Here is a 16,325-nt window from a genome sequence, read left to right as displayed (position 1 = left end):
CTAGAAGAAAATAAGATGATAGGTAACAGCCAGCATGGATTTGTAAAGAACAAATCATGTCACATCAATCTGATAGCTTTCTTCGATAGGACTTCAAGCCTTGTGGATAAGGGAGAAGTGGTGGATGTGATATACCTTGACTTTAGTAAAGCATTTTATATGGTCTCGCATGACCTTCTTAACAATACATTAGTGAAATACAACCTAGATGGGGCTACTGTAAGGTAGGTGCATAACCATTCTCAGAGAGTAGTTATTAACAGTTCAGAATCATGCTGGAAGAGCATAACAAGTGAGATGCCGCAGGAGTCTGTTTTGGGACCGGTTCTGTTCAGTATCTTCATCATTGGTTTAGATGATGGCATAGAGCAGTGTTTCTTAAACTTTTTAAAACTGAGGAACACCAAACAATATTTTTTTTTATGGGCAACACCAAGGATTTTTTTGTTGAGGGGTGGGGTGGGAGGAAAGCCCCTAGGGAAAAGTTGTTGAGGGGGAAAAAGAAAAGGCTTGTCCCTTTTAATGGTGGCCATTTTGAATTCTGTTCTCTCCACGGCACACCTCCGACTGCCCCACGGCATACCAATGTGCCGCGGAACACACTTTAAGAAACACTGGCATAGAGAGTATGATTATTAAGTTTATAGATGAAACCAACGTGGGAGGGGTTGCAAGTGCTTTGGAGAATATAGTGATAATTCAAAATTATTTGGAGAAATTGGAGAAATGGTCTGAGGTAAATAGGGTGAAGTTTAATAAGGACAAATGCAAAGTACTCCACTTAGGAAGGAACTATCGGTTTCACAGATAGAGAATAGGAAGAGACTATCTAGGAGATTTAGGGGTCCTAATGGACCACAAGCTAAATATGAGGCAACAGTGTGGCACTGTTGCAAAGAAAAGCAAGCATGAGTCTAGGAGTGTTGTGAGCAAGACACAAGAAGTGATTCTTCCACTCTACTCTGCACTGACTGGGCCTCAGTTGTAGTATTATGTCCAGTTCTGGGCAGCACATTTCAAGAAATATGTGGAGATAGAGGAGAAGTTCCAGAGAAGGGCAACAAAAATGATTAAAAGCCTAGAAAACATGACCTATGAGGGAAGATTGAAAGAATTGGGCTTGTTTAGTTTAGAAAAGAGAAGACTGAGAAGGGGACATGATAGTTGTTGTCAAGTATTTAAAAGGATGTTACAAGGAGAAGGGAGAAAAATTGTTCTTCTCTGAAGATAGGGCAAGCAGCAACGGGCTTAAATTGCAGCAAGGGTGGTTTAGGTTGGACAGTAGGAAAAACTTCCTAACCATCAGGGTGGTTAAACATTGGAATAAATTGCCTAGGGAGGTTGTGGAATCTCCATCAGTGGAGATATTTAACAGCAGATTGGATAGACATCTATCAGGAATGATCTAGACAGTGCTTGGTCCTGCCATGAGAGCATGGAACTGGACTCGATCTTTCGAGGTCTCTTCCAGTTCTAGAATTCTATTATTCTATTATTCAGTGGCCATCTCCGCCACCATTTCCTGTAATCCTAGTGAAGTTATTTAATCTCTGTGCATCTGCTCTCTGTCTGTAAAATAAAAAGGTCTTTACAGAGGTATTTAAGACAGTTTTTTGTGAGGTACTCAGAGGCATGGTAATCACATGCCTCTGAGTACATGTGAGGCATGGTAATCACAACTCGAATATGAGATAGCGTCTACACTGAATGGACGCTATCTTTCAAAAAAGCAGATTGCTTTTTTTGATGTGCTTTGGCAATGCAGATGCTCTTTCTTAAGTTTTTTTGGAAGATCTCTTCTGGAAAAGCTTCTTCCAAAAGAAGCCTGCAGTCTAGACATAGCCTTTTAAAAAAATCTCTCTAATTCCATGAAGGACTCACTAACATGGAAAATTTAGGAATAAAATATTTTTGTTGAAGACTGCTTTTGTTTTCTGTCTGTCTTCCCTCCCCTCCCTTTTTAGTTTGTTTGTAAACATTTTGCAGGAAACCAGTATTTTTTTTTTTATTGTAGATGTCCTAGTCCTCTCTTAATGACTACGTTCTGTGTGACAGTGCTATTATGACTTTTATAAGTAATGAGTAAGCAGCAGGTATAGAATCTCTTGTTAAAACAGTTCTTAAAAACTGATTTACACTGGTTAGCATTCAGTTCTGCTACCCTTGGTGAGGTTGTACCTTGATCACTGAGTAGTCCCATTGTACTTCTGAATCTGAATTAGCTTGGCCTTAAGAGAATTGGGTTGTTTATGACTGACAGGAAACTGAAGACCTATGAGAAATTAGATTGTATTTTCCCTTTTCCAATGTTAGCTATAACTTCGGACTGTCGGACATTTAGGCAACGTCTAGACTGGCATGATTTTCTAACGGAAAAGTTTTTCCGTTAAAAGCATTTGAAGAAAAGAGCGTCTAGATTGGCACGGACGCTTTTCCGCAAAAGCACTTTTGCGGAAAGGCGACCGTGCCAATCTATACGCGGTATTGCGCAAGAAAGCACCGATCGCCATTTTCGCCATCGGGGCTTTTTTGCACGCAACAGTTTTTAGCTGTCTATACTGGCCCTCTTGCGCAAAAACATTTCCGGAAAAGGGCTTTTACCCGAACGGGAACGTCAAAGCATTTGCGCAAGAAGCACTGGTTTCAGACAGTAGAACGTCAGTGCTTTTGCTCAAAATCAAGTGGCCATTGTAGACAGCTGGCAAGTTTTTGCGCAAAAGCACCTGCTTTTGCGGAAAAGCTTGCCAGTCTAGACGCAGCCCTACTGTTGAGGCTTCTAGCACACTAATACTAATAAATAGTAAAACAAGCTATTAACAGCTTGAGGATGACATAAAATGTCGTCTGCCAATTTTGGTTCTTAGGGTGGACTACATAATTTAATATTTTTTATTTTTAACGCTACCTAGATTTGTCCTAATTAAGAATACTTTTCTCCATAAAGCATTTGGGAGACCTGCAAGGCTAAATTGCTCTCTGTGTAAATTCAGAGCTGTGTATCTGAATATTTTCCATAGGTGGCTTTGGGTCTTTAAGAAGAAGTACTTATAAAAATAAATTGCTACCTGGAGACTAACATAAGTAATATCCCATGATACTGTGCTTTAGACAAATCCATTTAATTGAATGCCTTCTCTCTTACAGACTAGCAATCACCTCCTTGGGCCAAAGCCATTCCCTCTGGACAGATTGTTAGCAATTTTATACAGTATTGTGGACAACAAAGTTGCTCCAACTGCAAATATATTTTCCCAGGTGAGTACAGATTTACTTGTTTTGTTTTTGTATTTTAGAATTTCTAACTTCTAAAAAGATTTACTGTGTTCTCTCAGAACTAATAATAGATTTGAATGTTTTGACTTTGTAGTATAAATAACCATCTTGTAAACGTGAGGGGTTTTTTTATCATCTGATGAGAAATTAGTTACATGTCAATAGTTCATACCTAACATTCTGGATAATTTTTTTCTTCATCAGTTATGCATTAAAATTATCTCTCTATAATGATCAGAAACATTTTAATGGCTTACTTTGGTGTGGATTCTGTAATGTGCTCTACACAGATGGGTATGCGTGCCAGCATGAAGCCAGTTGAAGTCAGATTAGTCACATGCTTAAATTTAAGCATATACATCAGTGTTTGGAGGATTCTGACCAAAATTAAGGCATCATTTACTGTACTACAGCAATGGGTAATGGTCAACAAAAGGTATAGGGAGAAGGTATGGGTTCCAGCAATAAAAGGTCAGAAGAGATATATGTTGTGTTATGCACATCTAGTTATCTAGACTCATTTGAAATGGGACTTTATTATCCTTTTAGAATATTATCTCTTCAGGTACCTGTTTTTAATTATCTTCTTTCTGTCTCTGTGTATACACACACACAATCCTAAATACTTCATGAAATAACATTTCACTAGATGGCAGCATAACTACAGTATTTGGTGAACAGAAACAAACCTAAAATTTTCATTAACAGTTTGGAGTTATCAAGCAGCAATAGTCATGACATTGTTAACATTGAAGCGTTACTATTATAATGTTCATATTATAAACCTGATTCACGTCACACTCACTCTAACCTTTGAGGATCACTATAAGCCTCCTGTACTTTCCTGCTTTCCTCTTTTTCCCTGTTGCCTCTTATCATTTGTTTTCGAAAACTGGTTTTCCCTGTGCTTTTGCTGTTTCAGATTGAGTCACAGCTGCATCTTTCAGGGAATAAGTTCTAATATGCTTAATTATATTTAGATTTTTACATCCATCTTAACCTACACCCCTACAAACAAAACAAGCAAAGAGAAACTCAGTGTTAGGTAATGAACACTTAAGATATCCCTACTGTTGTATAACCCTTTTTCAGTATTAGACATAGAATTTGTACATCTTGGCTGCATCTAGACTGGCAAGTTTTTCCGCAAAAGCAGTTGCTTTTGTGGAAAATCTTTCCAGCTGACTACACTGGCCGCTTGAATTTCCGCAAGAACACTGACTTCCTACTGTCTGAAATCAATGCTTCTTGCGGAAATACTATGCTGCTCCCGTTCGGGCAAAAGTCCTTTTGCGCAAAACTTTTGCACAAAAGGGCCAGTGTAGACAGCTCAGATCTGATTTGCGCAAAAAAGCCCCGATCGTGAAAATGGCGATCGGGTTTTTTTTTGCGGAAAAGCGTCTGTGCCAATCTAGACGCTCTTTTCCGCAAATGCTTTTAACGGAAAACTTTTCCGTTAAAAGCATTTCTGGAAAATCATGCCAGTCTAGACGTAGCCAGTATGTTTCTCTCTATAGCTCTCTGTGGTATGTTACAGGATAAACATTTCATAAACAAATATACAATGCTAATTTAAAATCTACACTAGATGGCATTGTTGCCAAATTATCTTTAAAATGTAGAGTTTTCTCTTAAATATATGTAGATTAAACTTTTAAAAACTGTGATGAATATTTATTACAACCTTGTTATTTACAACAATCACGTTGGAGCAGAGGAGTCTAAAGCTAAGGATTGTTGATCAACCTTGACTTGGAATTTTATGGATTTCACTGATTCTGATAACAGCTTTTTTTTAATAAATGGTCTGGTAGCACTTTATAGACTAACAAAACATGTAGATGGTGGTATGAGCTTTCGTGCGCACAGCCCACTTCTTCAGATGACGGGAGTTTTCTCAAGAAGTGGACTGTGCCCACGAAAGCTTATGATACCATCTATGTGTTTTGTTAGTCTATAAAGTGCTACCAGACCATTTGTTTTTTTTTTTTCGGTACAGACTAAATCGGCTATCCCCTGAAACATCTTTTATTGTATTAGACTTTCAATTAAATAAAAAGAAATTTGAAAACACTAACTGAAATAATATCAAATACATTTTAACAGGATATAACATGTTTAAAAAGCAAATTAGAATGGGTTGAATAAGGTTTTTTTTTTAAGTGTTTATTTTGTCTAATCATTGAATAAGCTGCTGATTTTATATTTGCCTTTCATAATCACTTCATATTACTTTTCTGTACCTGTGGGTGAACATAAAATACAGTTGATCCTGTTGGGTTGGGCATTTGCCAAATTAGCTTTGAAAACAATTATTATTTGAACAATGAGGAACGGGAATAATTTAGGACCTTAGGAACAAGGTCCTAAAAGCAGGGGAGCCACCATAATTTGCTGGTCCGGATTAAATAGAAGCTACAAAGGAATTCATCTTCTGGACATGACTAAGCGCTGTTTTATAGTGCATCTCTGACAGCTATATGGAACAATTGGTATGTAGTTGGTGTATATACCTGGATTCATGTGTATTCATTGATCCATAGCCAAAACCTCAATGATTCTATTACTACAGTTTGGTTGTTAAAGAGAAGCTGGGTAGTTGCTCCATGCCTGTTAAGAGGAAGATTCTGTGAATCTATTTAATTTTGGCTTTGCATGAAGGATGAGGATTTGGCTTTAGTTGTGCAGCATTTTGGAGAGAAAACTATTGATGATTATCATCTTTTTGTTGTTGCCTTCTTAAAGCCTAATTGGTATTATCCAGGCTTTATCTTCTGCACCATAACTTGACATAAGATACGCAATTTGAGCTATGCAAATAGAGTATCTTATTTTGATGCTAATTCAAAATAGCTTATTTCATCATTTGGCGCTGTCCACACAGCACCACATTTCAAAATAAAGTGCTATTCCAAAAAGTCCCTTCTCATAGAATGAGGTTTACAGGGACGTTGGAATAACGAGCCCGAAATAATGGGCTTGCTGTGAAGATGCTCTGTTAGATACTCTGTTATCCCAAAATAGGCTTGCAGTGTAGATGGTAACCTTACTGTGCATGAATTATGGCAATCAGCAAAATAGAGTATACCATGGAAAAAGAGCAGAGTTTGGGCCTGTGAGTGCTACTTGTATAAATAATACTTGTAAAAAATACTAATTAGAATAAGAAAACTTGTAGAAATGGAGAGGTGTACATCCTTCTATGCATAATAATTTAAAGTGTGTTTATAGTTGAAAAATGATTGGAATAAATAATTTCATTTATTTTCACTTTGTACTGCCTCACAGTATAATAGAACAAACTATGTGAGGTAATTTGAAAGAAGTTTGACCTCTATTTAGATCCGAAACTGAAGATGTCCACTGTCTTCCATTTGGGTTAAATTCAAAATAAAGATTGTGTGTATTTGTATACTATGAATTTTTCAGAGTGGAATAGTATTAAAAAATTAGAGCAGTGCCAAATCCTTGTATCCTCTTGCCATTTCCAGATGTTTTCTGTTTTTGTTTCTGTAGTGTCAATCATTTCGTAAGTCATGAAAATGCTTTGTGAAAAGATTTTTTGTTGTTCATTTGTTAACACCAGCAAAATGAACTGAATGTTTATGGGTTTTCTAAAGGCATTACTCAAAAAGAGTGCAGACGATAAGATACATACATATATGTGTGTAATTTCAAATGAAATTAGCCTTGGAGTTTGAGCATTTTAACTTTGAACGAGGATAGATTTCATATTTATAGTTGTCCCTCTTAAAAGCTGATATGCTAAATGCTAATTTAATGTGACTCCATCAAAAAAATAAACAGCATATTTAAAATGCTTTCAGCATGTTTGAGCCAAAGGGACACTGCTTAAAAATTAAACTGTCACCTTCAGAAGCATCAAAAATGTTAGATTATCCCCTTTTTGTTATATTTTCTATGCTGCCTCAAGTGGATTGGATTTGGGAATAACTCATTGTTATATATTAATTATTTACATATCACTGTAGGTTTATGTGAGAATTTACAGACAGTTTACTAAAAGACTCATTCCCTGACCCCAGAAGGTTAAAAGGATTATTTAAATAAATCTTGTTATTTTCTGAAGAATAGCTGGTGGTTTTGTTTATTTTCTATCCTTCTTTTTTTCCTTGATGACAAAGGGTGGCACCTGCTAAACAGACTGGAGGGAACATGCTTGTTGTCCACTCCTCTGATGAATAGGTCAACTGGAGTGCTCTTTTTACTATGGCATGCTCTCCCAGGAGACTAAAGGTAGCATCACTATGTAATGTTTGACCTCACTAATGTAGTAAACTAGATTTCCAAACTTCTTCCTACACTCAATTTTGGTGTATTACTCTTGTGCTTGTATGCCAGTAGTGTAATATTGTCTTAAAGGGGCACCATCAACTTTTAAAAATCATTTCTAACATCTCAGTGTATTGATTTTTGTAAATAAAAAAGAATAAATATCTTCTATTTTTAGTTTTTCCTTTTTCATTTGACAATACTTTATGTATAGTCAGCTTCAATCTTTTCTGACTGATCAGGTTGCACTTCCTTTCTCATGTTCTAGCATAACATAACTTTCATGGACTCCTCTGGGGATTGTTCATGTGCATGTTTTACTCCACACCCTCTAAGAATGTAGCAGAAGCAGCAAAAGAGAAGCTGAATATGAAAAGGGAACATACAGTTGTTCTCACAGACAAGGAGGACTGGGCTAAAACATACGTGCTGGTAGTGGTGGTGGCAAGTTTTGCTCAAAAGACTTCACTAGGAAGCAGGAAAACGTTTATTTTTTTAAATGGACGTGAAAGCAAAAATCAAAATATACTCTTCTGTTTATAGATTGAGTTCCCATTGGTTTCGGGGTTGTTTCAATTGGTTTAAATAGACAGTGCCAATTTTATTTGTTTTTAAATATGTTCCCTCCTCACTCTTTATTGATTTGGAATGGCTCTTTTTCATGAGGGAACAGTAAGATCTTATTCCACCAGTCCCCTTCCCCTCCAGCAATGTAAGGCAGAGCCAGTAGTAAAACTTCAGCAGAGACAATTGAAATATTTATTGTAAATTTGGGAAATGTGTTGGGAGGTAGGGATTAAATAAATTTTTATCTTGTTACATAATGGCCTTAACTATTTTGCATGTCCAGAACCTGGAGATGGCTCTGGCTTTCAGTACCGATTATTTCTTATAGAAATAAGGTTTCTTGTTTTCTTGCTGAATATCAGAAATAGTTTGTAAGCTCATAGAAATTTAAAACCTAACCCATCGAGAATAATGTAGATCATGCCTCCAAATTTGGACGCTATATGACAATATCACTTACATGCAGGAAATATTATATCGTGGTTGCCCTCAGAATTATACACTGTTGTTAGCTGACGTGTCTGAGGGACTGGACATGTTTAAGACATTTTTGTATACAATATACAGAAAAGTGTTCATTCAAATCTGAGGATAAAATATGAAACTTTCAAAAGTGAAGTGTTTATAAAAATTAAGTATGCTCTCCTTCAGCTTTCATTCATAACCCTTTATTTGCTTTGAGGGTTTCTACCCATGTATAGCTGCTGGAATACTGATAAATGCCCTAAATTTAAATACAAAGATGACACTCACTCTTTGTAATCATGGTCAAATAATTGGTCCTCCAAGTAAAAGTTGAAGTGTGCTAAAACAGAATTTATATCTGTGTACAGTAGTTAAGATTAATGTATTTAAACAAAAACATATTTTTCTTGGGTGCAGCACAAAAAAGACAAGACACCAGGAATGTTGTTTAAGCTATAACTTTATTAAGTAATGCATATGTGAAGCATCTTGCAATAACTCATCTAGTGTAAGATAATACACTCTTTGTAACTGATACAACCTAGTAGAGGGCTGCCATTAATCCCACTTCCCCCTTTTGAAACCTATCTCAGCACTGTTGCTGGATGTTGCTGCACTCTCCTGGTCTGAGGATTGAGGAATGGGAAGATTGTCTCCTTGCTGTACCAGATATTAGACGTCCCAATCATATTCCCCACCTTTTAGGAAATCTGCTAATTTGCCTCCAACTCTAGTTTCGAGGAATGAAATTCCACTAGGTATCTGTGACAAAATGAATTTTATAGTACAGATCCCTGAACTGCAATAAGTAAGGGGTGTGTGTGGAGGGGAGCAGGGGGGATAAGGCCCCAAACCCACAACACCCAGGGCAGTCTGGTAGTGAGGGAAAAATTCCTTTGAAGCACAAAAAAAGTGACTGGCATGAAATCTGGAGCAAGGTTCAGAAATACCCAATCCTACTTTAATCCCAATTGAGCACTTTCCTTCAAAGGTCAGAATGGTACCCTGAGCATGGGAAAGGGCTTACATGCCTTCTCCTTGGGTTGCACAGGCCCCAAAAAGTGTGTTGCACTATTCTGTCTACAAGCCAATCATATTATTCCATTCCTACAGCTGTGAGGGCTATGTCTACACTGCCCAGTCTTGCACAAGAACATATGCATATGAGGTGCGGCTATGAATATCACCAAGCCTCATTTACATACTTCATGAGCCGCCGTTTTTGCACAAGGGGCTTTTGCGCAAGAGCCATTCTGCCTGAAAATAAGCTGTGCCCCAGTTGCATATTTTCTTGCGCAAGACTGGACAGTGTAGATGTAGCCGAAGAGAAGGAAGAGGACAGGATTCTTAAAGGAGGTAATGATTCTCTTTCCCCTACTGGCCCACCCAAAACTTCCTCATCCATCCCAGCAGACTTGGAGATGGGGAAGAGAGGTGGTTTTAGGTATGTCATGCCGGAACACCCAGCACTGACAGTGCTTCTGGCACCGGTGGTGCCAGCTACCGTGGTGCCTTCATCCATGCCTCAGTCAGCACTGAGCAGGCATCTTTCTCCTCAGTCTGCACCGGAACCAGCACCACCACAACCATCGGCACCGACTAAAGCCCAGCACAAGTCACGCAGGGTTATTACTCCTTCGCCCATCCCCGAGTCTATCACTTTCTCTCCGGGGCCTTTGTCTCCCTCTCTGGTGCTTCAGAGCCATTAGATTACTATCTCCAACACTGTATTGCCTCTGAACACTGAGAGTCATCACCCCACCAGTATTACTGATACCGTCATATATCGCTGTCCCCAAGGTCACCAAGGTGGAGGTCCAGTTGCCCAGTTCACCTACGCTCTCGGCTTACACCTGCTATCATTATGACCATAGGAGTAAGTTATCCTCCAGATACTCCTCACCGCTCAGGCACTACAACGAACTGCACCAGGGTCGGTCCTATTACAAACATTAGCGCCCGTCACGCTATTCCACTTCCCCACGGTATTCTAGGAACTGGTCACCTTGCTGCCACAGTTCACATACCAGAAGAAGTCAGATCAGATCTCCTTCCCCAAAGGGCATTTGCCAGCCTACCCGCTACGCCCTCTTCCCCCTCCCCCCCCCCCCCCCCCAGCAGCCGAGCCTGAACTCCCGCACCTTTCTGAGCCAGAAGAAGGTCAGCTCTCGGACCACAAGCAACCACAGGACCTGTCACCAACAGATCCATCCTTGTCGTCACCCGACAAAGCGGTAATCCCGGGAGATTCATCACTACCCGATGACATCTGCCAGTTCCAGGACCTTTTTAAATGAGTGGCGGACAGCCAGGAGGTCCAGCTCACCGAGGTGCAGCAGAAACAGCATCAACTTTTAAAAAACCTGCGGCCGTCACAAAAGTCCAAAATTGCTTTATCACTTGATGAAGCTATATTAGAAGTGGTGGATGAAATATGACAGACTCCAGCCTCAGTACCAGCAACCAACAAGAAGGCTGATAAGAAATATTTCGTGCCTTCCAAGGGAATGGATTTTCTCTTCACGCACCCACAACCCAACTCACTTGTGGTTGATGTGGCCCAGCAGAGGGCCAAGAACCCACAGTATAAGACTGTGGTGGCAAGGATAGTAAGAAATTAGACCTTTTCGGTAGGAAGGTATATTCCTTAGCTCCCTTAACACTGCGTATGGCTAACTATGCAGCCCTCCTTGCCAACTATGACTTTGATAATTATGCAAAATTGACCACATTGATGGAATATCTTCCCGACAACAAATGTCAAATCCTAAGATTGGTAATGCAGAAGGAGTGCACCACTTCGCTGATGGCTCTCCAGATCACGATTGACATTGCGGACACAGCGACGCAATCCACAGCAACATCAGTGGTAATGCGCAGGGCTTTCTGGCTCCAGTCTGCAGGAGTACCTAAAGAGCTGCAGTCAAAGATGGAGGACCTCCCCAGAAACTTTTTGCGGAGAAAACTGATGAGGTCCTTCATACCAGCAAGGACTCCAGAACTACTTTAAGAACATTGGGTATGTATATGCCCCTGTATAGACACAAGCGGTACACTCCGTATCAGAGACCCTTCCCTTACTCAGCCCCTCAATATCGGACTACCAACCAGCACCATTCCAGACAGTATCCACAAAAACAATGCCCACAGAACAACAAGGCGCCCAATCAGCAGAATAATTGGCAGCAAGTTTGACGTGCTGGTCGAGAGTCTGCAAACCGTACCGCTATCTGGTCATCAGTGTGAAGAGACTCAGTTATTCCATCACCATCTAAAGCCATTCCAGAGACGGTGATCCACCATCATCTATCGATGGGTTCTCCAGTTAATAACATGAGGTTACTCTATTCTCTTCAATTTCTCCCCCTTGCCTGCTCACCTTCCCAGTCCCTCTTCAGGGACCTCTCTCACGAGCTTCTACTAAGGTAAGAGGTCCCACGTCTCCTTTCCATCAGTGCAGTGGGAAAAGTACCCGAGGAATACAGGTGGAAGGTATTTTATTCCCACTATTTTCTCACCCAGAAAAAGTTGGGTGGATGGAGACTGATCCTAGATCTTTGTTGACTCAACTGACACCTTCACAAACAGATTCAAGATGGTGACCTAAGCGTCAGTTACCCCAGCTCCTGACAGCGGGGACTGGTTTGCGTCCCTCAACCTACAGGACGCCTGCCTCCATGTGACTATTCATGTAGCCCACAGGCGCTTCCTGACATTTGTAGTTGGAACAAAACACTTTCAATATCGAGTTTTCTCTTTCGGCTTGTCTTCGGCACCCAGAGTGTTTTCCAAGACACTGGCAGTTGTAGCAGCCCATCTCCACCGAGCTGAGATTATAATCTTCCCTTACCTAGACAACTGTCTGATACAGAGCCTGTCCTTCGATGATGCACTGTGGTCCACCAACACAACAAGGGCAGTCTTTGAAGCCCTTGGCCTCATAATCCATTTCCCAAATCCTATATGACGCCACAACAATCTCTCGAATTCATCGGTGCACACCTGGATTCAACTGCTGCCCGGGCTTACCTGCCTTTGGACAGGTATTGGGCTATCCAGGATTTGGTACAGGTCCTATCTGTGAGCCCCACTACTCCTGTACTTACCTGTTTTCAGCTCATGGGGCACATGGCAGCTACCATATATGTCGTCACGCATGCCAGGCTCCACCTGCAGTATCTTCAACACTGTATAACTTCGGTTTACATTCCGGGCAAACACAATATTCACAGGACAGTTGCTGTGCCACCAAGGGTAATGAAGTCCTTGACGTGGTGGACTGTCCCTGCCAATATATTAACAGGCAAACCTTTCCATCGACAGCAACCCACAATGCAAATGACAACTAATGCATCCTTGGTAGTTTGGGGAACACATTTCAACAGTCATCGTGTTCAGGCATGCTGGTCCATAGGGGAAACCTTCCAACATATCAATCTCCTAGAGCTCAGAGCAGTCTTCAGTGCATGCCAACATTTTCTTACCCTTATCTGAGGCCGCACCATCAGTGTGCTTACCGACAACATGACCACGTTTTTCTACATAAACCATCAGGGAGGGGCTTGATCGTGTTCCCTCTGTACAGAGGCAATACACCTATGGAACTGGTGTATCCATCACGACATAATGATTTCAGCATCGTACCTACTGGGCAAAGACAACATTACTGCCGATGCTCTCAGCAGGTACTTTGCTACAAGCCACAAGTGGGAGCTACGTCCTTGAGTGGTGCAAGACGTCTTCCATCTCTGGGGATTCCCAGCTATAGACCTGTTTGCCACACATTGGAACACGTAGTGCTGATATTACTGCTCCAGAGCGGGCATTGGACCATAGAATCATAGAATAATAGGACTGGAAGGGACCTCGAGAGGTCATCGAGTCCAGCCCCCCGCCTCCCAAGGTCCCTGGGAGACTCATTCCTTCTCAACTGGAGTGCTCATCTGCTTTACGCCTTTCCACTGCCTCCCATGATACAGAGAGTCTTAAAAAAAATATCCAGGGACAATGCAACAGCAATCCTCATAGCCCCCTTTTGGCCACAGCAGACATACCTTCCTTAGCTTTTTCACATGTCTTCTCACCCACCTTATCACCTACCCAGATGCTACGATCTATTGACCCAGGACCAGGAAACACTAGTGCATCTTCAACCTGACCATCTCCATCTTACAACATGGTTCCTACTTGGTTCTGAGATCTGTTTCCAGGTGGTGAAACATGTCCTGCTCCAGAGTAGATGATCCACCACTCGGACTACTTACCTGTACAAATGGCGCAGATTTCTTTCCTGATGCATGAATAATATTCTAGATCCTACCTCAGCATTCTCGACTAATTCCTGCATCTGAAACGTTCCGGCCTAGCATTCTCTTCTCTCAAGGTTCATCATGCTGCTATTACCGCCTTCTGGCAGCCAATTGAGGACTATTCTGTATGTGCTCACCCAGTTACTAGGAGGTTCATGAAAGTGTTACCCCCTGGGGCCTGGATAACACTCAAATATAGCCCGATAGTGAAACCCCAGTCAAAAGAAAACCAACATGACCTCTTCCCCCTCCCCCCCCCCCCCCCCGTTCTATCACCTGTGAATTAGGCCGATAAAGGAAAACAGACTTCAATTAAAGGTGAAAACAAAAATAAACTGTATTAGGAATTTTATACAATATTAAGGGAAAAGCAGGGGAAAAACCTGACACTAATAACCTTAAACAAACTAAACTAATAACCTTTAACAAAACAGTGGAAGTGAATAGTAAAACCCTTAAAATCCTAACTGGACTGCGTGAAAATAATTGGTAAGTTCTACCCCAAAAACAAATGGTTACTTTACTCTTCTGTACTGAAGTGGCTGAGCCAGAGGTGTGTTGCCCAGAACCTGCAACCTTTGGGCTTTATTGAGAGGCCTCAGGGAGGAACGCTGGGGAGTCCCTTGCTGGTGGTGCAGGAACCCTGAAGAGGACGGCAGGCAGATGACATTTGTGTAGATGGAAGACAGTAGATGGGGTGCCCATTTCTATTCCTCTGACTGGCTTGCAGCTGGATGGTGGTCTCAGGAGAAAGAGCTGACTACCCGCGTAAACACTATCACTCAGATGGACAGCCCCCCCATGGGCTGTGTTTGGACTTCTAAAACCTCAGGGCGGGAAACCCCTGAGGTGATTTTTACCACGTGACCCCCTCAGTGGGGACCAGTTCTGAGGTAAATAAGAAAAGGCAGGAAATTCTGGTCTGTGCCGGTTCTTGTTTACCACTCTGAGGTGGAGAACCCTCCTGCCCCCATCCTGAGGTCACCTGATATGCAGACTCCATTTTGTTTTTCATGAGCAGCCTAGAAATATAATTTAACATTATCAAATAAACATACAGCTTGTGTAATTAACATATTTACATAATTGATCACCATCATCAGAAAGTCAGCCTACATAAGTGGTGGTGAATCTCTACCCACCACATAAGCAACCACCTCAACCGTGGAATTTAGAGCTGGTCTTGGATGCCCTAACATGACCACCCTTCAAACCCTTGGCGACCTGCTCTCTGTTGCTGTTAACCACCAACATGGCCTTTCTGTTAGTTATAACATCTGCATGCTAGGTAGGGGAGCTTGCCGCTCTCTCTGCTACACCTCCCTATGCTGTATTCACAAATTAGGGAGTTTAATCCGCCCTCAACAGTCTTTCTTGCCAGAAATAAATTTGGACTTTCACATCAACAAGTCTATCATCCTTCCAACCTTCTACCCCAAGCCGCACTCCTCCCAACGTGACACTACACTTCACATGTTGGATGTGCGAAGGGCACTGGCCTTCTACATCAAGAGGACGCAGCCTTTGCTGAAATCTCAATGTCTGTCGAAATCCCTGGCAGATTGCTCAAAAGGCAAAACTCTTGTCTGCCCAACGCATCTTCAAACTCATTGTCCAGTGCATACTGCACTACTATTCCTTACAGAACAAGCCTCTGTCAGAAATACCAAGAGCACATTCTACCAGAGCAATAGCAACATCTACTGCCTTCTTTAAGGGAGTTTCCCTACGTGACATTGGCTGAGTAGCCACACAGTCCTCTAATTTCTCCTTTTCAAAGCATTATGCTATTCCCAGCAACTTCATCAATGACGCAGCAGTTGCCTCTGCGGTGCTATCAACAGCAAGAAAAACCTTAACTCCGAAGCTTCCTTTGTTACTCTCTGAGCACTGCTATGTAGTCACCTACAGTGACGCACCCATGGGGACATCACTCGAAGAAGAAGAGGAAGTTACATTGGTGCAGTAACGACTGGTGCAGTAATGACTGTTCTTCGAGAACAGTGGGTGCTCCACTACCCGTCCTCCTTAATGTCTTTCAAATACTCGGTAATTAGGAGGAACTGGTGGGAGCTGGACCACACACTCTAAGAAATGGCATGAGGCGCGTGACGCGCATTCGCGGTCTGGCAGACTACTACTGAAAAATCTTCAATCTGCGGCGCTGGGACAAGCCCAACACCTACAGTGGAGCACCCACAGGGACACGCATATCGAAAAACATTTGTTATTGCACCAAGGTGAGTAACTTCCTCTTACTTTTCTTGATCATTATACAAATCTTGAAGAAATGTGTAAGCAAAAATAGGAACTGTGTATGGAACACAGCATGGTAGCATGGGTTGGCACCCCAACAGAATAAGGCAGTTTGCGAACCTGCTGTTACATTAAAGAAAAAGAGCAGGCAGTCCTTCTCTT

General features: G+C 41.4%; 1 protein-coding gene across 6 annotated transcripts in view; it reads left to right on the top strand.

Moving 5' to 3' along the window:
• Positions 1 to 16,325, top strand: part of ORC5 (origin recognition complex subunit 5) — a 167,023-nt gene that overhangs the window by 70,396 nt on the left and 80,302 nt on the right. For 5 of the 6 annotated variants that reach the window (XM_006137544.4, XM_075926920.1, XM_075926907.1 and 2 more), the window contains one exon: positions 3,145 to 3,255. In XM_006137544.4, coding sequence (XP_006137606.2) covers positions 3,145 to 3,255 — 111 coding nt within the window. Of the gene's footprint in view, positions 1 to 3,144; positions 3,256 to 7,418; positions 14,155 to 16,325 lie in introns of those variants that run through there. The other variant, XM_025178711.2, reaches the window with a different exon arrangement.

Source organism: Pelodiscus sinensis, chromosome 1, assembly GCF_049634645.1.
Source record: "Pelodiscus sinensis isolate JC-2024 chromosome 1, ASM4963464v1, whole genome shotgun sequence".
Lineage (NCBI taxonomy): Eukaryota > Metazoa > Chordata > Testudines > Trionychidae > Pelodiscus > Pelodiscus sinensis.
The sequence above is the reverse complement of the archived record's forward strand: the minus strand, read 5'-3'. Positions and strand labels throughout refer to the sequence as shown.